This window comes from Falco naumanni, chromosome 4, assembly GCF_017639655.2.
Source record: "Falco naumanni isolate bFalNau1 chromosome 4, bFalNau1.pat, whole genome shotgun sequence".
In the NCBI taxonomy this organism is placed as follows: Eukaryota; Metazoa; Chordata; class Aves; order Falconiformes; family Falconidae; genus Falco; species Falco naumanni.
In genome coordinates, this window is record NC_054057.1 from 79,813,629 (window position 1) to 79,837,127 (window position 23,499).

Consider the following 23,499-nt stretch of genomic DNA (forward strand, 5'->3'; position numbering starts at 1 on the left):
CGCTGGCACGCTCTGTGCTTTCAGTGAATTGCCATCTCAGGGGGAGCAGGCAAGCCCAGCACCGAGACCCGAGTGAGGATCCAGCCTCTCTCTCTTCTCTCTTCTTAAGGCTTACTTGCATTGCTTCTTGGGTGGATTGTACTACATGAGCTACACGTGTGAGTGCACTACAGGTACACATATTACCTGTAGCCCAGAGAAATTTTCATGAGGTTACCAGTTGCAAGGATGTTCTCAGGGAGCAGCTTTGCTCCCAGCAGGGAGCAGCTGCTCCCTCTCTTGCATCCCACATGGATCAGGAGAGCTGCACTTCGCAGGGTGGGCCACAGAAGAGTGACAGAAAAGCTCTGCTATCTTATTAGTTCCACTCTGTTGTGGTTTTATTGCCTTTGTGTCAGCATTTACAGGATTTTTGAGACCAGTAGGTTTATGGAGCCTCTCTCATTGTATCTTTACATTTACAGAGTACGTGGGTAACAGCAAGCCTACAAGAATAAAGCATTCTAACTGAATGACAATACACCGTGACAGGAAAATGTGCGAGCAACCACAATTACCACTGCAGCTTCTGTGAGCAAAGATTTGGTTTACTCTATTTATTTTTTTTCTTTAAACAGACAGTTCTGTGTGCAGCAAAAGCACTAAAGCCTGGTCTCTGTCATATTTATATGTGGAGATTGTCCTGGTCTGTATGAGTGCAGCTCACTCTGCGCATCTTCCCTTAGCAGGGGCACTGCACAGCCCTCTCTCCTGTTCCTGACTACCTACTGTCAGGAAACTTAAAGAAACTCCGTATATAGCAGACCTTTTTCCAAGTTTGATTAGTTAGTTCACCATTTATCGATACAGAAGTGCCGCTGACCGACAGGCAAGCAAGCGCTGCAGGAGGTGCTGCGTCAGCCTTTTTCCCCTAGAAATGCAGAATAGAAACCTGCAAGAGTAAAGTTACTTTCCAGCTTGAGCATTTTAACTGTATGCAAACATTCTATTTGCTTTAAACTTAGTTGTGTACAAATCTTTCATATATTGCTTTTATTAGCCTAACAGCTCAGGAGCACATCCCGGATGACAGCAGCACTTTTCAGAAGAGACGCTGGGCAGCCGACTGCAGCCCAGTGAGGAGTGCAGGTTGAGGCATTTTTTGGGATGCTTCTCAGGAAGGACTAAGAGAGAAATTTTCTGGCTTTGTGTTTGCAAGTTCCCGTGGAGTCCCACCGTCCTGGTCCTGTAATGCCAAACCTCTGATTTGTTATTTCAGGTAAGATCCTCTTTACATCGCTGTTCTAACAGTGCTGATTGGTACTAACTGGCTTCATTCAATTGGTTTATCGTTATTACAAATCAAGTATTTGAAGCTTTAAGACAACTTTAAGCATCAGTTCGGAACAGCCAGCTGTCTCATTTCTGTCAGTCCTTAACGAGCCTTAGTTTAAGCTGGCTGTTGTTCCAGTTACTTCTGCTCTAACGTAATTGCAAGTGTGTCTTTAAATGATTAAAATTTAATACAAACATTCAGACACAGCACAGCTAAAATGGAAGAGGTAAACATGTTCAAACTTTAATTTTTGCCTGGAACAGGTGACTCTGAAACTCTGCAGCCCCTGACCCTTCCCACATCCTCCAGGCACGAGTGACCAGGAGCTGCACAGAGTCCCGCAGCCGGCTCAGAAGAGCAGGGACCTTCACGCCTCTTTGTTTATGGCTGTATTTCTTCTCTAGGGACTCCTGCTGCTTTGCAGGTGTTCCTGATGCTCTGTGTCTCTCTGCGCCATGTCCCGCCACCAACCCTCCTACCGGTAATCAAGAGACGGTGGTTTTATCCTGAACAACCTGTTCAACAAGTATCTCCGTGTGGACGAGCCCTCGATACCGACAGGAGACAGGATGCTTTCGTGCAGCGGTCACAGCTGGCTGAAGACACATGGAGGTAAGAGCCACCATCGGATGCTGTGGGATTCCAGGGATGCTCTGGAAACCCCGGGATGCCATGGGATGAGCAATATCCCAGGAAGGTTGTGGGATCCCAAAGATGCTGCAAGATGAGTGAGGGGTGCAGCAGGCCCCCAGGGGATTGCAGGAGCCTGGGAGTGCTTGGGATGCCAGAGATGCTGTGGGATGAGCGTGACCCCCGGGGTGCTGCAGGACCTCAGGAGCCCGATGTGTCTCACGTGCAGGAGGGGCGGCCACTTGGGGCCGCACCTCAGGGTGGTGGGGGATGGTGGGGGGCTTGGGGGGGGGGCACTGTGGACCTGATCGGGCTGCTGGTGAGGGGTGCAGGGGCCACTGCCCACAGCACAGGCCCCCTTGGTGCCCAGCCCCGTGCTCCCCTGGCAAATTTGCAAGTGAGATGCAGAGGATGCCTGCGGGAGCTCAAGTGACTTTTAATCTTTTATTGTGGCACAGGGCAGGGATGTGGGTAATGGAGGAAAAGGGTCGCTACAGCCTCTAAAATGCCTTGTCGCTCAGTGACAAACCCTCGACCACTGCATAGATGGGAAAGAACCTCCATGTTTAAGTGATTTAGTATTACTTTTTGCTTAATGTACTCATTGACCCTGTCTGTCACACAGCAATTCTTTTATTCTAGTTCCCCTCGAAAGGGAGGGATTTGATAGCCTTGGTCTCTGATGACCTTCTAAAGATAAAAAGTAACTAGCAGGCATTCCACTTTCCTTCTGAAATCCTCACGTATCTCATCTCCATCACTGCCAATGAGAAAAACACAGTGTATGCTTGAGTCACATTCAGCTGCTGCGACTTCTCTCAGATGTCTGTCTTTGAGATAAACCGGGGACAAGGGGAAGGAACATTAAAGGTTTCTTTTGCTCTAGGGTATGTTTTGTTCTGCTGCTGTTCTGCTTGGCCCTGCTTGCCTGGTTTTTAAGCACAGAAACTTAAATGCAATTTGTTTATCTATAGAGTTTTCCTAACCATTCAAGATTTCATGTTCAGGTATGGCCCTATATCACATCTGACCCCCAAAGGCCATCTTTGGGCTTGTGGTACAGACCAGAATGAACTAAGACCAGGGAGATACATTTCACATAGGCAGCAATTTCTCTTCTGCTATTTAATGTTATGGCCTGTACCATTATTGTAATTTTGACCCATTTGTGGAAAACATTTTAATTCATATTCTCTGTGTTACGGAAAATTTTTTTGTTTTGTTTTTCTTTTATTATTCTGGATACTATTGGCAAATAAACATTTGGTCCAAAACATTAAACCTTTATTAACTGTTTTCAAGATGCTGTCTTTAATAGTATACAGACATTTTACATGTTTGTAAAATGTGAAAATTACGATTAAATAAACTCTTAAATAATCTAAGCAGAAAATTTAAATGGGGCTTTTAAAAGAAATCTTTGAAATCTGGAAATTTTGTAGCTAGTGTTTTGCTTTTGTCTTTATCTCTCCTAAACAGGTTGCATTAAAATAAAACCTTGCTGCTGTGAGTAGAGCTTCATGTTAACATGAAACTCACTGGAATCGTCTGCATACAGGAGCACTATGGAGCAATTTTCAACATGGAGGAAAAATTGTTTCATGTGTCTGGTAACAGAAGACAGTATTTCACTGACAGAAAACTTACACTGAGTGGAGTAGCAACACCCTGGCGCCAAAACTCTAACTCCAAGGTGAATGGAAATGCTGGAGCACTGAATGAAAACAATATGAGAGCAGTGGTGACAGGAGGCGGAGGCTATTTTGGATACAAGCTGGGATGTGCTCTTGCCAGCGCAGGAGCTTCTGTTGTTCTGTATGACATACACAAGCCTATCTGGGAAATTCCCAACGGAGTAGTGTGTATCCAGGTATGAAATTATATTTTCACAACAGTTAAAGTCAATCCATTTGCCTTTTCTATGTCTTACTAGTTTTCACAGAATCCAAATACCTAATTGTAAACTACTGCAAATTTCAATAACCTTTGTAACTGTGCGAATATCCCACATGATTTTGCATCAACTGATTTTATTATATCTGAAATAAATGAAATAACGTGTAATGCATAGCACAGAGAGCCCGCCTCTCCTCCTGGCTCTGTAGTACTCCTCAGGACTCAGTCACTGACCTCATCTGTGCCTTAGTATAATCACCCGTAGAATGAACGTAAGAGTATTATGAGGCTTAATGAATGTTTCTAAAGTCCTTTGATGTCTATGGAAGAAAAGTATGATTACCAGCAAGTACTGAAATAGGCCTAGTTTTCAGTCCCAGGATGTACAGTAAATACAATTTTATCTATGCATTCCCTCTGTGCTAACCCACCATGTCACAAATGTGAACCTGCAGCTTTCATTTCAAGTCCAAATATCTTTGCTTCTGTATTACAGGCAGATGTCAGGGATTATGATGCCATATTTGCAGCCTGTGAAGGAGCTGACTGTGTGTTTCATGTAGCTTCATATGGAATGTCAGGAAGAGAGCAAGTGAGTCCAAATAGTTTGGGGTTTTTTTCTGTGTATTGCCCACATTGAGGATGAAAGACTTGATGCTGTAACAATGCATGTTAGATTTTCTCTCTTCAAACTGTCCTGAGAGCCTGAATCCATGTCCATGCTGTTTTGGTTAATTGCTCTGCACAAACTGGTGCGCTAGCTGCAAGCAGCCTGCTTACAGTACTGTTTTCCTAGTTGTGAAATTATTTCCTCCCCATTAGAGGCTCCACCAGCACCCTGGGAGGGCTTTTGAGCTTGAAATAGCATGGAAGAGTTCTTCAACAATGTGAGGACAAAAGGAAAAACAAGGAAGGCTGGTTCCTTCTAAAACCCTGATCCTTCCCTAAACTTTTCACGTGGAACTCCTAGGTGTAAGGTCACTGGGAGGAATAAAACCTGAACCAAATTATAAATTATTTTATAGAACTAAATTTTAACAACTGCTGTATTTAAAGTTTTGCCATTGGGTAAAAAGCTGTAAGGATATATTTGATGTAGGACTCTGAGCCACAGTTTTTATCATTAGTTATAAATATACACACACCCCTTGTTTTACCTTATTTAATAAAATGAACTTCAATAATTATCTTAGCTGAATAGAATAGCTCATTCAAAGATGTTTGCAACTGAGAAATGCATACTTGGAATTTCTTAGGGTAGAGGCAAGTGAAGTGCTTCTGAAACATGGGTATTTAGCATATTGCTGCAAGAGGTATAATAACTGGAAATGTATCTTCAGAAGCACCACAATTCTCTTTGCTTCAAGCAGGTACTCTGTAAAAATACAGGCATAGTTTAACAATAATGCTTTGACTTCTTGAAGTCTGAAACAGCAGTCTAAATTATCTTTTTTTATAATTAAAGCACTAAACCCATCGCCTTTATTTGGGGACATTTATAACATCCCCCTGTTGAATTTAAAAGGTATTATTACTTAAAAATGCACAATTTCTTTATTTTCCTAGTTGCACAGAGAAGAGATTGAAACTGTAAACATTCATGGAACAAGATTCATCATTGATGGTATGTCTCTAACCTGGCCTTTAGGTGTTAGTATAGCATATCAAGACATTATACCACTTAGAAAAAGCCAGTTAGCTTTTTTGTTACACACTGTTTTTTACCAAATACTTTACATGGTTGGAAGGTGAGGAAACATGTCATTGGGGCTTTTTATGCTCAGTTCTGCTATGGGGTGTGATGTGAGAGCCAGCACTGTAGCTCAACTGTTCCAGCTTTTCATAACTATGTTTGACCTGATGTCAGAATCCGTACCCCTGTAAGGAGTTATCGATTCCTCTGTGTATTCTGTAGCAGTAAACCCCATGGTACCAATAGCGTGTGCACAGGTAGTGGGCAGCCCTTGAAGCAGGGGGGACCGGTAGCCACCTGCCTGGCTAGAGCTGAAGCCTGGCGCAGCAGGCTGGTCACCCCCTGCCCCAGAAGCACAGAGCTACCTTACAGCACCCGAATTACGATGTGCCAGATTATGAAGCACTTGGTTTTGCACTGATGTTTTCCCTTCAAATATGCTTTGCATTTTAAATCAACTAGTCATAAAATGGAAAGTTTTGCTCTTTGAAGATTTGACAGTTTCTCTGAAAAAGGTCATGCAAACTTTTTTCCCGTATCATTTCATTTTCCACAAAACTAATTTACTTTATGCATTGCCGCAGCCTGCAAACAAAGGAACATCACTAGACTGATATACACCAGTACAGTAAATGTTGTGTTTGGTGGGCTTCCTATTGAAGATGGCGATGAGGAAACCGTGCCATATTTTCCAATTGAAAAGGTATTTTGGTTGTACTATATTTTTAAGTTTCTCCTTTGTTTACTTTCTTGTTTCTGAAAAAGCCTGGAGTTTTAACAACCATGTCTTGCCTGACGCCAGAATCCAGGTACAAGAAGAAAGAAAACTCTTTACACTCTGTAGGTGCTATTCACAACCTTGACACATCAGGTTTACATACATTGTAGTGCCTATTTTTTTGTTTCCTATTTTGATTTTGGAAAGTAACTCATACAGTGTCCCATTAACATTAATGAAATTCCACCTGGACATAGGGATTGTGTTATATGGCTTGGTGCCTCTTTAGCCATTTGTTATTTAGATGATTTTTCTGTTTCTCCCTTCTTGAAGACCATGTATATTCAGTGCAGAGCTGATATGGAAAAGCAGCCTATTTTTATATGGTTTTGTTGCATTTAATTAAAAAGGAGAAGTACTTCTGGGTGCTTTGCATACACAGTTGGCTTTTGTGTCACTCCTCTCTCCATCAAGTACTTCAGTCTTTCAAGAAGTAGAGATGGATAGAGAAAATACTGAATATTATTTTGGAAAATATATCAAATAACATTTTCTCTGGGACAGTGCCAAAAGAAAGTGAACAAGATAATTCAGACCAATCATAATGCCTTCGAAACTTGGCTTTTGACTTTTCTGTTACCTGAAAAAGAAATCCAGATTACAAAGTAGTGATCAATTACATTCTTGGCAGCATTCAAAGCATACATATATTTATTGCTTCTCAAATGTGCTGAAATTAATTAACTGGATTTGCATAAACAAAAATGCTTGCCTACCTTAGCAATATGCATGTGTTTTATCCTAAACTAATACCCCACAGCTTCTGTATTCTGAGGTATTTGTTGCCATCTGTTAAGTAAAAACTACTGGAGAAGAGATGCCCCTCTGCCCTGTCATTTCAAGCATAGATAAAAACATATCTGCTTTTTCTCTGTAGCATGTTGATCATTATTCCAGAACCAAATCAATTGCAGAACAAATGGTACTAGCAGCTAATGGAGCTCCACTAGCAGGTACTTTTGTCTTAGCATGAATTCATAGCAGAATTTACTCCTTCTCTTCTTGTTCCTCACTAACATCCTATATCCTGTATCAATCCTTAGTGGACCAGATTCTCCAGCAATTATGAAATCAGGTCATCTACCCCCTCTCACAAACTGAAATATTTTCACTTAAAAATAACTTTTAATTGTTTTTAAGTTCCTACAGTGTCTGTAAAATGTTTTAGCATGGTAACAATGAGTTTAGTATGTTAACTGAAAACATGAAGACAGCTATAAATTAAAAACAAGTGTTTAATGTCACTGTATTATGCAACATAAGTAAAACATGACTGCTGATTAAATTGTTACACCACCCCCACCCCCAGTTATATATTAATATCTGAAGAAGCCACCTGACACTAGAGCCTGGAATTATTTATTAGTGCTTCCCAAAGTTTTCCATGTTGAGGAAGCCAGTTACACACTTGAACACTTAAGCTCACCTGTGAGATACTATAACTGCCAGTGTAAAACCAATTAATGTAAAGTGCAACATGACTCTATGTGACCAAGTGATACTGAGCTAAATTTAGCTGTAGGCAACTTACAGAAAACTCTCTTCAGTTGATACTTGCAGAGGGCTATAGAGAGATATAAAGCCATTGATGGGCATTCCATCCCAACAGAATTATTTTGTTTTAAAAAATAATTCCCCCCTCCGCCTTATTTCCTCATCAGCTTTTCACATCAAAGACCCTCTTAATTTTAGGAGCATTACACAGTTCTGTGTTGGTCAATGAAATTAGAACCAGTCAGTGTTCCAAACACCCCATTTTGATCCTGTGGCTGGGGCAGGATTGAGTATTTTGCATGTTTTCAAGGACTGTTAAGAACAGTTGTTCGCAGAGGATAAACTGGCCAACTGACATATTTGGGAAGTGACTGGATTTTTATGATGTACTCACTTCGTTCTACTGAAGTTATCAAGAGCTTCTACAGTGGTTCTAGTGGGAGCTGTCTGTGCCTACTGCTGAGGGGACCCTTTCAGCTCTGTCGTGTTCTGCTAGCGAGTTACTGTTTCCTATTGATAATTTTGTATGAGATTCATTGGTTTAATTCCACTTTCCTACTGATAACTTGCTCGCTTCAGCAAATTCATCATCACAGCTGGCACATTCATTGACTACTTTGGCACCGAGACAAAGGACTGGTTAGAAAGAAGTTTTGAAGTATCCAGTAATTTCTAGGAATCCAGCTATGCTGGCAGGACTTCTCTGAATCTTCTCTTGCTATTTTGCATGTTCTGATTCTCCCAGCTACTAATTCAACACTTTTTGGTATGTATTATTTTTTAAGATAGTGAAGTTTACTTATTTCAGTGTTAGTTCTGCTGCCACAGTCTTTGGTTCATACAAAGACAGAAAGTAGTCATGTGAAAGTCACTTAAGAACAGTCTTACCAATTCTTCCAGGAGGTGGAATACTCTATACATGTGTTCTTCGCCCACCAGGAATCTATGGACCAGAAGAGCAAAGACACTTGCCAAGGCTAGCAGTATGTATTTTAATTTTTTAATCAGCAGAATTTCCTATGATATACCACAGTGTCACTTATTTGTGTTATAAATTGACCGACCTTCTTATTGGGCAGCAATTCAACACTTCAATTGTCTGCTGAGGATATTACAGCTTTTGTCAACAGGCATGATATTCTGTCTGTAAAGAATGTATAGTACGTTAAAAAAGCCTTTTTTAAACACATGTAACTCCAGCTTCATAATTTAATGCTTACTATAATTATAAGATTCAGGCCAATCTATGATATTTCAAATGTCTGCTTGCCTGCAGCTTACACCAAATGGTTTAAAATATTAATGAAAAGAGGTAGGACAAAATATCTTATTTCCAGTCTCAACTGTTAACAGCTTTCACTAACCAATGAAACAAGTTAAGGAGTCCGAAGTGTGTTCTGGTACAGTAGGTTACTAAAGGGCAAACAGCTGAGGTGCTCACATTTTACTCTTTTGCACTTTCTGTCTTTTAAACTGTAGGACTAGCACAGTGTTTGGAATATGATCCCTGTAGAATTATACGAGTCAGTTATTTTAAAAGTATTAGTACTATATAAAGTTACGCACAGCTTTGAGGAAAGAATAAATTTAAGCTTACCCCACAATAAATTCTTCTGTTTTATGGCTGAGGTAGGGAATTATATTTAAGTCAGCCAAGGTATAATTTATCATCTCCTAAATAAAATAATTTATAAAAATGGCAAATGTCGTTTTAGTTAAAACTGATATGTTCACTTAGGCCCTGAAAAAAGGATAGTCTTTAAAATATTCCACTTAAAATTTTAAGTTTATTTGTTATGAGCCCATTATGCCACTGTAACCTTTTGCAGTTTCTAAAATATAGCTGTTAAATGAAAAATGTGACACTTGGCTTTACCTTCCATTTTTTCCCAGCCAAAGCTATTTGTTACATTTAATCCTATTTTGTGAATACTTCTGATCCACTCAGAACTGTATCTTACCTTCCTATACAATATTTTACTTATCCTTAGAAGAAACTTGTATTTTTTGTAAATTCAGGACATATTGTTTTCAATATGTTCTTTGATCTGTCAACGTGAGCAATATTTTCAGAGGTCTCTGCACTTCTCTTGATTCTTTTTAATTGATTACTGGGGGGGGGGGGGGTTGGTTTTGTTAAGTAGAGACAAACCTACATTTAGCTGGACAAGAAAGTGCACTGTACCTCACTTTAAAACCCATTTTGCTTTGGTTTCATGCTTATTTATGTCTACAGAAGAATATTGAGAGAGGGCTACTTAGCTTCAAGTTTGGGGACCCTTCTGCTAAAATGAACTGGGTGCATGCAGAGAATCTTGTACAAGCTCAAATACTAGCTGCTAAAGCTCTCACCCCTGAAAAGAACTACATAGCTGTAAGTAAACAATAAAAGCATCACAGTAGATTTCACTTGATAGTGGATCCTGCCACTGTATCCTGTACTATAGTAACTACTGTAGTAACAGTAATTAATGTTTTAGCTTCTGTTGTTGTCTGTGGGTTTAGTTGACAAATGTGCTATGAACAATGTGGGACACAGCAGCATTGGCTGTGCAGTGTGTTAAGAGTTGGAATATTCAATTCTGTAAGAGTATCTCCATCGTTGCATTTCTGTAATTTACTATTTGCCATTTCTGGAAGACGAGCAAAGGATGTTTGCTACGTCAGAAATGGAATTGGAAGTTCAGGCAGATTTATCCTCTGTTCCTCCGTATATATAGATGCATAGATAATGTTCTGAACTGTGATAACCAGGTCTTCCCGCACCATACGCAAATAAAAGCACACTTCATTTGGATTCATTGATCTAAATAATAGTTACAACTGTTTTCCTCCTTGTAAACAGTTTTTTATTTGACCTAGAAGCACTACCCTTAAAGTATATTAGAAAGATCTTTAAAGTAGATTAAAAAACTTTTTCTAAACCCGTAAAAGCAAAAGGGAAAGAGATAACTTACGCCCTGGTTACACAGATGGAGGCTTACGGATTTCAGTAAGTCTTAACTAGACCAAGATCAGAACATGTCCCACCATTTGGTGAATACATGTTAACAGCGCAAGTCAGATATGGCACCTTGCCATGCATTTAGTAATCTCCATATAGTCAGTATAGCCATCCTGTATAGGCACCTGTCCACCAATTTCATTGCACACGTTAGTGCACAACTGATTGAAACACGTGTAGAGAGTTTGTTGACTTGTATGTACATCCATGCATATTTTATTTTGCTGTATTATTTTAAGCTATTCATACGGAATGAGATACAGAAAAAGAAGTAAATATATATGCATTATTATTTTTACTAACTTGTCTCTTCTCTACCTCTTTAACAGAGCGGCCAGGTGTATTTCATTAATGATGGTGAAAAATTCAACCTTTTTGAATGGTTAACTCCACTTGTACGTGCAGTATATACTTTATCTCCAAATACATTAATTTCCTTGACTATACAACTCCAGGTCTTGTGTGCATGTTACATTTGGTATGTTTGCTTTGGGTGTAAGAGTTCCATTCTGAATGTGGGTTTCATTCCTGCTTGAAGTCCCATGGGATTACCGCTGTAACAAAGCCTACCTAAAATACTGCATTAAAGCAACTTTCTTCACTGAGACCAAAAGACCATCTAAACCAGTATCCTCTTTGGAGCTGCCATTATCTTAATCTCTGGAGCGCACATCTGTTAATGGCGGATATTTTGGGTAGACAAAAACCATAAATCTTAATTATTAAACTGTAATATAAATTCCTTTCAAAAGAACATTTTATTGTTAACGATGGGCTCAAAACCATAAATGTGTTGTAATGCTAAATTAGGTATCAGGACATTGTGACATTTTGATCAACTAGTATGAACTTTTTTTTTTTTAAGACTGTCACTTGAAAATTACATCACATCTGCATGTGGCATTTAAGTAGAATCCCCTGAAAAATTGAAAACTCAAAATAGTAACAGCAATGATGAATTTTTCTGTTTTATCAGTAAATATTTCCACAAACATCTTATGTATTGAAACTTTAAAACCTTGTTGGAGGTTTCTGGTTTTTTCAGTCTTTTTTTAAATCTCTTTCAGTTTGAAAGATTAGGTTGCAGTAAGCCATGGATACGTATTCCTACTTCCTTAGTTTATGCATCAGGTAAAAATATTTTATCAATGTTTCTCTTTCCTGTCCACACTACCCTTATTCCTAATTGTAACAGAATGTTGTGGTTTTTTTAATTTGCCCACAGTTTTCATGTATAAAAATAATATGCTGTGGGCTCATAGAGTGTGCAACAGTTAGGGGTAAAGTTCAGTCTATCCAGTGTGTTCAAAACAGAATGATTTCTTATTTAAGTCCCACAAAGACAGAGTTTATGTAGGACTTCACAGATGTGTAACTTTGTATAAATATGAAAGGTTAAATGTAAAAATCCATGACTTCAGAGATACGCCGAAGAATATCTCCTTTGCAGCACAGGCAATTTCTGGTTCTCCTGTATCCCATGCTCTCTCCAGATTCAACCCCCATGTGCAGCCAAGACAGAATCCAACTTCGAGTATCATTACCACATTTTTTATGAAGTCTCATGATCTTTTCACTAGACCTGTGACAAACCCTCCAAACCCTTTTCACACAAGCACCCTAATTCAGGCTGACTAAAGTATTAAGATTAAATCCAGCCCCTTGTGGCAAGTAGTCCCACTGATGCTGGTAACAGTGTCCTGAGCTCTTAGGTATGTGATTATCCTTCACTATTATATATGGTGCAAGATATGCCAAAATCATAGTAGCATAGCAATGTACTGTTCTTACCTCAAGTATAAATCTTTTGTTGTGCAGCCATGATAATGGAATACCTTCATCTGATGCTGAAACCATTTGTTGAACTGTCCCCCCTGCTGACCAGAAATGAGGTGAAATCTCTGTTTGTAAACCCCCCTTAATTCTCACAGGATGCATACATACCTGTTAATACTGAGCGATGATGTAAGGTTAAGTCAGTAGAGAATAAAATCCACCCAGTACTGCTTCAGCCTCCAGTTTTCAGGGCAAATGCATGTTTTGTACATTTTAACCAATATATTCTGCTCCTGACCGTGATCTTTGAAAAGATACGAGCTTATGCTTGCCATCTGGGAGAGGCTGCTTCGGCCCCTTCCTTCCAAGGCCCAGTATCCTGTATGGCTCTGGCTGTGCGGTTGGGCCCTAATTTCTGAAGATATTTAGGCATCTAAGAGATGGCTTTGATCTGCCTCCTTAGGTACATAAACAAGAGTGCCAAACATTTTTTGAGGGTGTTTTCAAGATGGCGGATTCTGCTTTGCAGCTTTTACTGCCTATTTGGGCTTTCAAGATTCTCTTTTTGAGTGAACAACTTTAAAAATAATGTGACATTATGTCAATAGGACGTTGATATAATGTTGGGGGGGTTTATTTTACATTTCCTTTAACTGTGTTTTTGCTACCATTTACAGACTTTGTTCCAACTTCCTATGTATTCATATCTTTGTATGTTGACTCTTTTGCCCTATAGGTACAGAACATTTCTATAACTCATACGTTTCGAATAGACAAGGCACGGAGTCAGCTGGGGTACAGCCCAGAGAAGTTTGCATTTGCCGATTCTGTGGACCATTACATTAAAACCAGACCAGAAGCCCAGAATCATCATATCTTCTTCAAAGTGTTGCTTTCCTTAATTGTTAGTTCAAGTTTGATCTTTCTTTCTCTAAGATTTGATGGCCTTTCAGTTTTGCATTTTTTTAAAGAAACACAACACTGACTTGCAGGAAGTGTACGTACTCAGTCACAGTACTGCTAGCTGGATCATTCTAATCTCCACAATAGTTACTGGCCCCAATGCAACAAACAGGCAGTTATTTTTAAATTTTAAACCAAAATTCTAATGTATCAGTAGCTGTACTCAAGAAATTAAAATACAGTAAACAATTATGGCCAAATCACTGAAACACAGTAGACTCCAGATTGTTGCCTCTGTTTATTTCACAACAAAAAAACAACTTTCCAAGTTGGTTGCTGAAGTAAATGAGAACCTGCAGAAAGAACAAGAGCTACAGCCAGCCTACCATGCTTCACTGGTGAAGAAAAATGGTTAAAATAAGAAGAAAGTTTGACCACAGCTGCTGCCATGGCTCGCTACCTTGGGGAACTGTGTAACAAGCAAAGGGACAGACAGAACAGGTTACTGTAAATAACACATACCAGCTGTACGGAGAGAATTCACTGTGTACATTTCTTTTGTGAATTAGCTGTATCACTGCATATGAGGGAAAATAAAAGCATACTTGAAACTTCCCTGAAGTCAGTCCTGTGCTCCGTGCACGCTGTTCCAGAGCAGCTCCCTGCCCTGCCCCTGGGGTGCAGAGCCACCTCTGACAGCACCTCAACAGCTCAGCGGCGCAGGCGATACATGCAGGTAAGGTTTTTCACGAGTCTAAGTGGTGTATTTAGTTAAATTATAAGTTATTAACTAAGTTACATTAGTTAAGTGTATTTGTGTCCAGTACTGAGAGGAACCTGCCGCTATGAGTTTGCAGTAATCTCTGTACTGCTTCCTTTACCTCCCCTAGTTACTGAGGTCAACAACTAACAACATAGTTGCATATAGGCTGAACTCGAGTTACAACTACGTTTTTGCAACTAATTTCTAAAGCGTCGCAATCCTACTGAGCAACGCCCTGCATTAGCTAAAGTGAACCATGTGCTTTTAGAATTAACTGTTAATGGGCCTAAAGCAGGTGGGGTCTGGAAGTGACCACTCCCTGCTCCCCGGCTGCTCATGCTGCCCCTCTTCCCGCCTGTAACATGGGGAGGGAACCATGGAGAGCATGGAGCTTGGGAGACAGTGCCGGGGAAGAGGCAGGAGTTCCAGGGGGATCAATGGCGGGGGGCGGGTGTAACCACAGATGGATTTGAGAATTCCGGAGGCGCGCAGAGCTCGCTCAGCCGCCTCGGTGCAGGGCGGGCAGCAACGGGCACGGGCACTGCCCGTGGGCGCAGTAAACCCAGCACAGCACGGGAGAGCAGAACTACCGACGCTAGTAGTGGCTGGATGAGTTTCTAAGCCGAAAGGCACGCGTGGCACAGCAGCCTCTTTCCCCCGCGCATTCCACAACTTCGCACCACTCGACGTTGACGCCCGTGATCAGCACCCCCTGCACCCCGAGGCGCGGTGCCCGGCCCGCCCCCGCTGGCCGCCGCCATGGCCTCGCTGGCCGGGCGGCGAAAAGGAGCCGCCGGCGCGGCAGGGACAAAACAGCTTGGCAGCGGTGGGATTCGAACCCACGCCATCGAAATGACTGGAGCCTAAATCCAGCGCCTTAGACCACTCGGCCACGCTACCGCCTGGGTGCTCATCCGCCCTCCAGGCCTCTTTCTGCGAGGCGGCGCCGCCGCGCTCCCCACCCAGCCCCGCGCGTCGCCCACCCGCTGCCTGTGCTATCACGACGCCCTCCGGCGCGGCCGCCCGGCGCCCTCCCTGCCCGGGAAACGCAACTACTGCGGACCGCCGCGCTCGACGGCGGAGCGCTCCGTGCCCCAGGCCCCCGCCCCAGGCCCCGCCGGTCCCCCGCGCCCGACAGGTGGCGCCGCTGCCGCACGCCCGGAGCTGGCTGCACACGTGTCCCGGCCGCCGCCCGCGCTGACCCCCGGCCGCCGCCTGGGCAGGCCAGAGCGCGGCCCTCGCCCTCCCCCGGGGCCCGGCCGGCCGCCAGGGCCGGCCCCCGCCTCCTCCCGCCCCGCTCCCCCGGGGATCAGGTCGTCGGGCCGCGCCTCGGGGCGCTCTGACCGCGGCGGGCGCAGGCCGGCACCGCGACAGGCGCTGTTCCCCGCGGCGGAGCGCTGCCCCTCGGGCGGGCGCTGCCCCTCCGGAGGGCGCGGACCCCGGGAGGGCGCGGACCAGCTGCCCCAGGGTGCCCACGCTGCGGCCACGCAGTGAGGGCAGCCCTTTGCGGGTGTCTCGGCCCGCACACAGTCCTCGACCTCCCAGGCAGGACCCCCTGCCTTCAGCCCTGGCTTCTGCCGGCCCCCCCGGCGCAAGCGCAGCCGACCCGCCGTGGGGCTAGCGGCCTCCCCGCCAGCGGCTGGCTTTGGGAGGACAGCGGCCCCGGCTGCGCCATCTCCCCGGCCCAGAAGGCCCCTGGCTGCCTGTACCGCGGTGCGGCTCAGCATGGAGCGGCAGAGGCCGGTGCAAGTGCAGCTGGTGGCCAGGGCTGCCTGCCTACTGCTGGCCCTGCCGCCCCGCAGCCTGGCTTACCTGCTGCTGCCAGCACGGGCATGGCGTGAGCCATGCTACTCCTGTCCACCTCGCTGGGGGAGCTGGGTTTGGCAGCCGGGGCCAGATTCAAGCTGTTGCTGGCGAGCAGAAAAACCGAATTATCTTACTCTGGGAGGCCTGCAGGAGGAATTTGTATAATTAGTTTGTGGACAGAGCTAAAACATTAGGACTAAATGCAGTGGAATTAAAACAATACAGAGAAATTGTCTACCACTGCTCTTCCCATAGGAAGTCATCCACTGGTGCTCCAAGAAGTTTTATGCATGCATACTATACACACCTACCATATGGCTGAAGCGAGGTTTATGACCAACTGGATTTACCTTGTAGGAAAGGACTGGCACAGGAGTGTATAGGCACAAATTGTCAGAGAGTTAATTGATTTACAGGCAATTTTTCATCTGCATTTTCAAATGAATGCAGAACAAAATTGCTCTGAAGTTAATGTTGTCTGGGGTGTGCTTTCCTTTTTCCTTTCAAAAACCACAGTTCCCTAGAACAGCAATTTCTAAACAACCTCATTTAACACAAGCATGCTGGAACTTTACAGGCTTCAGTGTCTCGGAAAATATATGTATGCATTGCTGAATGTACAAAATGAACAATATACTAGACATGCAAGCCACTAACTTCCTAGGTTTCCATTTTAAATTTATTTTTTACTATTTTCAAACAAAAAAAAAAGTGATTCAAACTCCTTAAGTGTTAAGAATAGAATAGGTAATGTCTAAATAGAAAACTAAAACTAGAAGATGCAGCATGTCTGGGCTAATGTCTAATATCAATATACATCTTTAGTATTTCTTCAAATGCTTTTTTGTAGTCACCAGTTGTTCTTTTAAGAAAATGTTACAGAGAAGCCCCAGGCTTAATCTGGAAAATAAGTATGCCCTTGCATATGGGTACCAGAACTGGCTTATTTTAAAGCATGAGAAATGTGTAGCTCAAGATGGTATAACCTAATTATGTTCCTAATATAGCAGAACACTCTCCATGAGGATATATAGCATCATACAGCTGTATGCCACTGGTTGTCTTTTAGTCCACAACAGCGCTGTGTGTTTGCGTGAGTTTAAAGCCAGTTACTCTTGTGACTTGTTCTGTTGTGCTCAGGTACCATGCCGGTAACAGTATTCCAGTGTTATCAGTAGCCTGTGTTAGCAGATGGTTACTTTTTTTAACCATTATCAACAAATTTTCATGCAGTGGGAACCAGACATCTGGTTTCCACCGGGCCTTCAGAATTAATTTGACAAGTCTGCCCCCTTCTCAGGCCCTGCTGCCAGGCATCCTGATGGCAGCCCTGCCGAGTGCTGCTCTCCCCAGGGAGCTCAGCTGGGCTGCCTGCAGAAACGAGAAAAGGGGAGATGCACATTCTGGTGCTAATGGGGCAAAAGCGCTCAGTTTTCGATAGCTGTTAATATTTACAACAGTGATTTGCAGCTGGGCTATTAATAGCACCTCAGAGATTTTCTGCACAATCCACAAACATTGTAAATGTGTTGAATTTGAGCTTAAACTCTGCAGGAATTTGAGGCTACCCAGAAATGTGCCTTCAGGAAGCAGCATTGAAAGAGGGGTCAGTCAAGTCTCCACTTAACGTTATCAAAGGAGCGCTGCGCCCTCAGCATAGTGCTGGAAATCACTGCCAAAATGTCAGGTACCCTTGAACTGCAGACAGCGTTCCTGCACACACATGCTGCTCCCTCCAGTGCCTAAACTAAAATGCAGTTTAATCTATGCAAGTAATGGCAGTAGCAGGCAGGTGTTCCTGGCAGAGAGTCAGAGCATCTGCTCAGTGTGTTTTTAATTAAATATTACTAATCTTCCTCCTGAAGATTATCTCAGCACTAGCATTGCAGCAGCATTTATCTCTCTGTTGCCTTCCTCTTTGGAGAGCACAGGGATTGTGCATTCTTCTGTCAGTGCTGTCACAAGTGGCAGTCACAAAGGACACACTCACATCTTCCAGTCTTGGTTTTATAACCGTTACTCATGGTAAAAAGCACTAATGAGGATTATTTACACAAGAGGGAGATTCAACAACAGTCAGAAGTGGCCGGCTCTTTGCAGGCTTCCAAGCAATACAATTCAACCAGAACCTATTTACATTTATTTCCATGTAACCCATGAAAGAATAAGGAGTTTGTTTAAATTTCCCACCATTTGCAACTTGAGAGAAAAGCTGAAACATAAGCGTTTTCAACCCAGAAGGCCAGCGTTTCAGGAAGAATGCTAATGTGGGTGCTTTGAGGAAATACGGTCTTTGGAACTTGCATTCTGATGCATAATTCTGCCATTTTTCACGGGGAAGTGGAGCACTGTGCCATTTAATTTAGCTGACGAGGCCAAGCTGAAGTGCACAGCGCCCCCGAAGGCCCCCCCCAGCCTACTCCCTCTGCCTTCCCCCTGTGCTGGGGTCCTGGAGGGCTGCCGTGCAGTGGGCCTTTCCCCTGGAACCACCTGCCCAGGGAAACCCACCTCTTGGCTCCAAATCCAAAGGAAGGAGAAACGAAAGGAAGCTCAGGCGCGGCTCCCGTGAGCCGCGCTCCGAGCCCTGGCTTCACGCGGGTCTCCAGCGCACCCGCTTCCCCCTTGCCCCGGGATCCCTACATTTCTAACACCTAACGCTGCCAATTGGGGAGTTTCTCCTCACATTTTCATAGGTTTCCTCACAGGAATACAGTACCGGGGGACTCCCGCCGTCCCTACGAGCGGATGGCGCCCGCCCCGCGCAGCCGCTGAGGGGAGGGTGAGGTGCCGCCCGCCCGCCCGCTGGGCGGGAAAGCCGCGGAGGCGGGAGGCGGTGGCGGCGTTGCCCGCCTCCCCTCAGCAGGGCGGCTGCGCGCCCGCCTGCCGTGGGCCGGGCAGCGGCGGCAGCGGAATCGCTCGGCAGCGGAATCGCTCAGCACCGGGCCGGGCGGCGGGGCTGCGCCGCGCTGAGACGGTAGGTGCCTTCACGGGGCGGGGGCCGACAGCGGCGGGGGGTCGGGTCCGCCGAGGCTGCTGCTGGCGGCGCGAACGTACCGAGGGCGGAATGGGCGTTTTTAATTACAGAAAACGATGACTGGCTTGGCGGTTCGAGCTTGTAAAGGGCCGGTGGCCAAGCCGTGAGCTTATGAGGTGACCGAAAAATAACCTTATATAGTTGTTGTATTGGGCAGCACTCCTGCACTTTACGCCTGGAGGTAATGGCTCCATCCGTATATGTTACTAGGACTGTGCAGTTAATTTTAGGGCACACCGAATTTAAAAGTGTGGAAATACTGTTTGTAACTCTAGAATCGGGGGGGGGGGGGGGGGGGGGGGAAGGTCGTGGTGTGGGGGGGGCTGCTGGCAGGGTGACAGGCCGGACCCCTGGCAGGGTGACAGGCCACGGGCAGGGTGATGGGCCAGCCAGCCGTAGGGTGACAGGCCGGACCCCCAGCGGGGTGACAAGCTGCCAGTGGACAGGGTGACAGGCCACTGGCGGGCAGGGTGACAGGCTGGACCCCCAGCAGGGTGACAGGCCGCAGGCAGGGTGACAGGTCGCTGGCAGGGTGACGGGCTGGCTCCCCTCCGGGACTGATCGTGTTTGGGTAGTTTTCCAAATGCCTCTGTAGGCGTACAGCATGGGTTCAATTAACAGCGTGGAGTACTGATCTTATAGAAAGTCGGTGATTGTTACTTGTTCGGTGCGTTAAAAGCCAGTTGAAATGACAGGGCTATTAAAGACAATGGAAGGACATCTTCAAGTTATCTTGAAAGTTCCTTTTATACCCTTGTGTTCTGGCTGCTGCTAACATAGTATTTGCTGGTGTGTTTGGCAGAAGGGTGGACTTGGCTTAGAAGGGTTGTTTCTGTGCCTTTATCGCTTGCAACTCTAAAATCCATTGGCATGTTCGAAGCTGCAGTGTGGTTCCTTGCACAGGGTTTTGAGTCTCAAATGCTTCATACTCTGGGCTGGCATAGACGCACTCTCCCATTTGCTTCATGAATTTTGCATTGCTGCTCTCTAACACACTCAGGCAAGTGCCATGTGTTATCCCAGCTGTGCTTGCAGACAAACTGAATGTCATTTGTGTCCTGCCGTTTGCAGTGATGACACACTGGAAGGGACCTGAAGTAAATGCTTACCATTAGAAGATCTGTACTTGGTAAAACCAAGTTTGTCAAAAGTAGCCAGTAAGCTGAGACATCTCTTTTTTTAATCTTGTTTTTTATCACAGCTGTTAACCTTGACTCACTAAACCTGTTTTCTTGCCGGTATGCAGTGCAGATGGGAATAGATGTTTGTGTCACAAGGGTCAGCTGGGTGTTTGGAAAGCGCAGTAGTTCTGAACGTGCTATGGGATGTTAACATAGCTAGTGGGATTGTTCCGGACTATGTTATATAGTTTTGTGTCTATAGTTTCTAAAGATGATAATGGTACTTTGTAAGGCACACAGACTGCATAGTTGTTGAGGTTAAATTTCAAGTCAGTATTTTATAAGAATGTTAATCTGAGAAGTGATTTCTCTCTTAAAGAAAAAAACAGCTTGCTACTGTTACAGGTATCCTACTAGATGGCTTTAGCTGATGGTGGTATTAAAAAGGGATTTAGTATTACACCAGTGAGAGCTGGGTCATTCTTGCTTTAATGCTTCTTTACAAGAGAAGATGGGACTTCTGTTCTAGGGTAGTTCCTGTTCCCCTGTCCTGTGCTAAAGAGGGGCAAAGGGCCGTTTCTGAGCTGAAACAGCCACTAAGAAGTAGTGGGAGATGCTCCAGTTGTCCCTTCCTTTGCTCACTAGAGCATTCCTATCGCTTAGCTCTTTGGGATGAATTAAGGCAGGTTTTGATGCTGAGGCAGCTGAGGGGCCTTGCTCAAGGGTCCCACCAAACCCAGCAGTGTTTTGTAACAACAGATACCTACAAGAAACAAGTCATATTCTGACAGCACTGTGATGTGAATTTTCCCCTCTGTTTATCTGTGTTTGCATATGGACTGCACGTGACAACACAGTGGATTGTCCTTGCAACACACCTGCTTCTCCTGGTGGTGTGACTCTTGGATATAAAGAGAAGAGGAGAAAAGTACTTTAGACAGGCATTGGAAAACCCCAAAATTAATAGACTTGAACATATTTAATAACCAACTGTATCATAAATTATCTTCATTTTGAATCACGTAGTACAAAGTTGATTAAAAACATGGAATAAATTTTCAAAGTGGATTGGAGTGGGTAGTTTAAATTATAGGTTGTGTGTGATAATGCATGCTTGTAGGCTACATCCTGTTCAGTCTGCCTCTCTTTGCTGCTTAGCCCTAGGAAAGTTTCTGTGGTTCATATTAAAGGCTAAATGATCAAAACATAGCAAAAATAACAGCAATTCCTAGATAGTACAGCTTTATGCCATAATGTAAAAAGTAGAGAATATAAGATGTGGGATGAAGCTCAGGCTTTTTTGTAGGGCTTTTTGTTGAATAAACTGTGAAGTTTAAAGTAGTGTTTATGTAGTTTAAAGTTTGATTATTGAATTCTGTTTCAAAGAGCATGCTGTGTGAGGGCAGTTTTTAGTTAATACGCTTCCAAAGTAAACACCGCAAGTCCTTTACAAGAAGTGTGATTCTAAGAAAAACACAGAGAGTTTAATAAACACCATTAGCTTTAAATACAAACTGATTTGTGTGATGATTTTCCATTTACACAGCAAGTCACAGGGATCATGAATGTTTGCAATCCTTGCTGCATACACCTGCATTCTTGTTGCTGCTTCTTCTCAGACCCAGTGGGTCTGCTGATGCATGTGCGACTGCAGCAGTAGAAATGAGTGCAGGACAGCAGTTGTGGGTAATGAGGCTAGTCCGGTGCTACAGTATATCCTGGAGTTAGTCCCAGATTTGAAGCATCGTTTTACATCTGCTGTTTGTGTGTGCTGACAAGTAGTAGAGGTTAATGTTCTCGAATACTCATTAGACACTGCTAAGATGATCTCAGTAAAAATGAGGGTAAGGTAGTGGCAGCTGAGGATACCTTCCCCTTCCAGTTATGTGCTACTGCCTCTTTCCCAAAATTACAGCTGTCATGTAGTCTTTGCTAGAAGAGCTGGTCATATGCATGCTCCAAATCTGCTTTGGTGCAAAGTCAGATGAGTTGGCTCAGACCTCTTTCAGCAGTGGTTTGCTGTAGGTGATGCTGCCTGATGTAGGTGGAGTGTTGGTATTACCTGTGGTGCTAGCTGAGCTGTGAGAATGCTACCACCATCAGAAAGGCAGTAACCAACAACATAATATTGCTGGTGAAAGCTGCCATACAATAAGGCATTGTTTCTGTGGTGACCATGTTTTGGTAGCCATGGTGTAAGACCTGCAGCTATGAATACTGCTGTAGGAGTGTATCTATCTGTTAATATTTAATGGAGAAAGAAGGCTGAATATGCACAGGGCTGAGGACTAACAGTGAAGCAAAGCTGCAAACCTTCTTCTATAGTTGCCTTTTTAGGCTAGCTATGTGAAAATCCCTGATTTAGCTGGTTGGGTGAGGTTTCTCTAGAGCTAAGCTATTGATGGGACACTTAGAAGTGTCTGCTTGAAGTTGCATGTTGTTGCACAGCCAGTGTTGGGGCCAAATTTTGAAAATTCTAACTAATCCTCTCTTTTGTAGGTGCAGGTATTTTCAAAGTATCTATGTAGACTTCCACCTCTTGCAAGGGCTTTGATCATTACTACATTTCATTTTTCTAGCTTGGAAAACAAATGATACTTCCATTAGATAGATGTCGTAAGTAAGGGTGATACTTATATAATATTGAGAACAAATTAAGTGCAATACTCTGTAAGCTCAAATAGTTGTTTTCAGGGCTCCAGGACCAAATGTCTTTTAAGCTCTATCTCATGTGAAACAAATGAATATATGCTGCTTTGTGTAGTCTACTTCTGCCCTCTAATCAAGAACAAAACAAGGCAGACCTGACTGTAATGCTCACAGGACCCATTTGGACAGCCAGCAAAATTCAGTGGCAGACTTGCCAGCAAATATTTGTTTAAACTTGGCTCAATCTGTGTGAAGATTTGTATGATTATTTTGCATTCATCTAACCCTTTCCTGTTTTTCATGCAGCAGAGCAATGTGAATAATCAAAGCTAAAATGAAGAGAAAATGTTCCTATTAATTGGAGTGTGCCTGGAAGTTTGTGCTTGTGCTACTGGTTTCCAATTGCTTCAAAGAAAATACTCTTAAGCACTGATAGTGGTTTAAGAGCCATGATGCAGTTAGTACAGCCGCTTTATTATTCTTAAGGAGGGAAAGTACAGTAAAATCAAGCAGTAGCCCTGTCCCTTGTGTGTCTGTCCCTTTCCAGCCTTCCCGTGGGTAAGCCTATGCTGGCTTTTTATTCTAATCAGAGAAGTGCTTCTGAAGGGAGTCTCCTGATCATTTCAGCTCATTGCAC

The 23,499-nt window shown here is 43.7% G+C and overlaps 2 protein-coding genes and 1 non-coding gene across 7 annotated transcripts in view; 2 read left to right on the top strand and 1 right to left on the bottom strand.

Moving 5' to 3' along the window:
- The first annotated feature begins 894 nt into the window (after positions 1–894).
- Positions 895–14,082, top strand: LOC121087930 (putative short-chain dehydrogenase/reductase family 42E member 2). Its single transcript, XM_040593465.1, has 13 exons — positions 895–1,258; positions 1,579–1,927; positions 3,425–3,815; positions 4,338–4,433; positions 5,408–5,465; positions 6,119–6,237; positions 7,190–7,265; positions 8,707–8,789; positions 10,043–10,180; positions 11,140–11,205; positions 11,878–11,941; positions 12,629–12,702; positions 13,323–14,082. Exons 3-13 carry the CDS (start codon positions 3,474–3,476, stop codon positions 13,569–13,571), a joined length of 1,365 nt encoding a protein of 454 aa, XP_040449399.1. The 5' UTR covers positions 895–1,258; positions 1,579–1,927; positions 3,425–3,473; the 3' UTR covers positions 13,572–14,082.
- Positions 14,083–15,070: 988 nt separating this feature from the next.
- TRNAL-UAG lies at positions 15,071–15,152 on the bottom strand. The gene has a single exon. It is a non-coding gene; the product is annotated as a tRNA-Leu (tRNA).
- A 3,764-nt stretch (positions 15,153–18,916) lies between these two features.
- The window catches only part of EEF2K (eukaryotic elongation factor 2 kinase), a 33,699-nt gene continuing 29,116 nt past the window's right edge, over positions 18,917–23,499 (top strand). For 3 of the 5 annotated variants that reach the window (XM_040590189.1, XM_040590193.1, XM_040590192.1), the window contains exon 1: positions 18,918–19,032. The gene's annotated coding sequence lies outside the window, so the exon portion shown is untranslated. Of the gene's footprint in view, positions 19,033–23,499 lie in introns of all 5 variants that reach the window. The other 2 variants (XR_005827356.1, XM_040590191.1) reach the window with 2 other exon arrangements.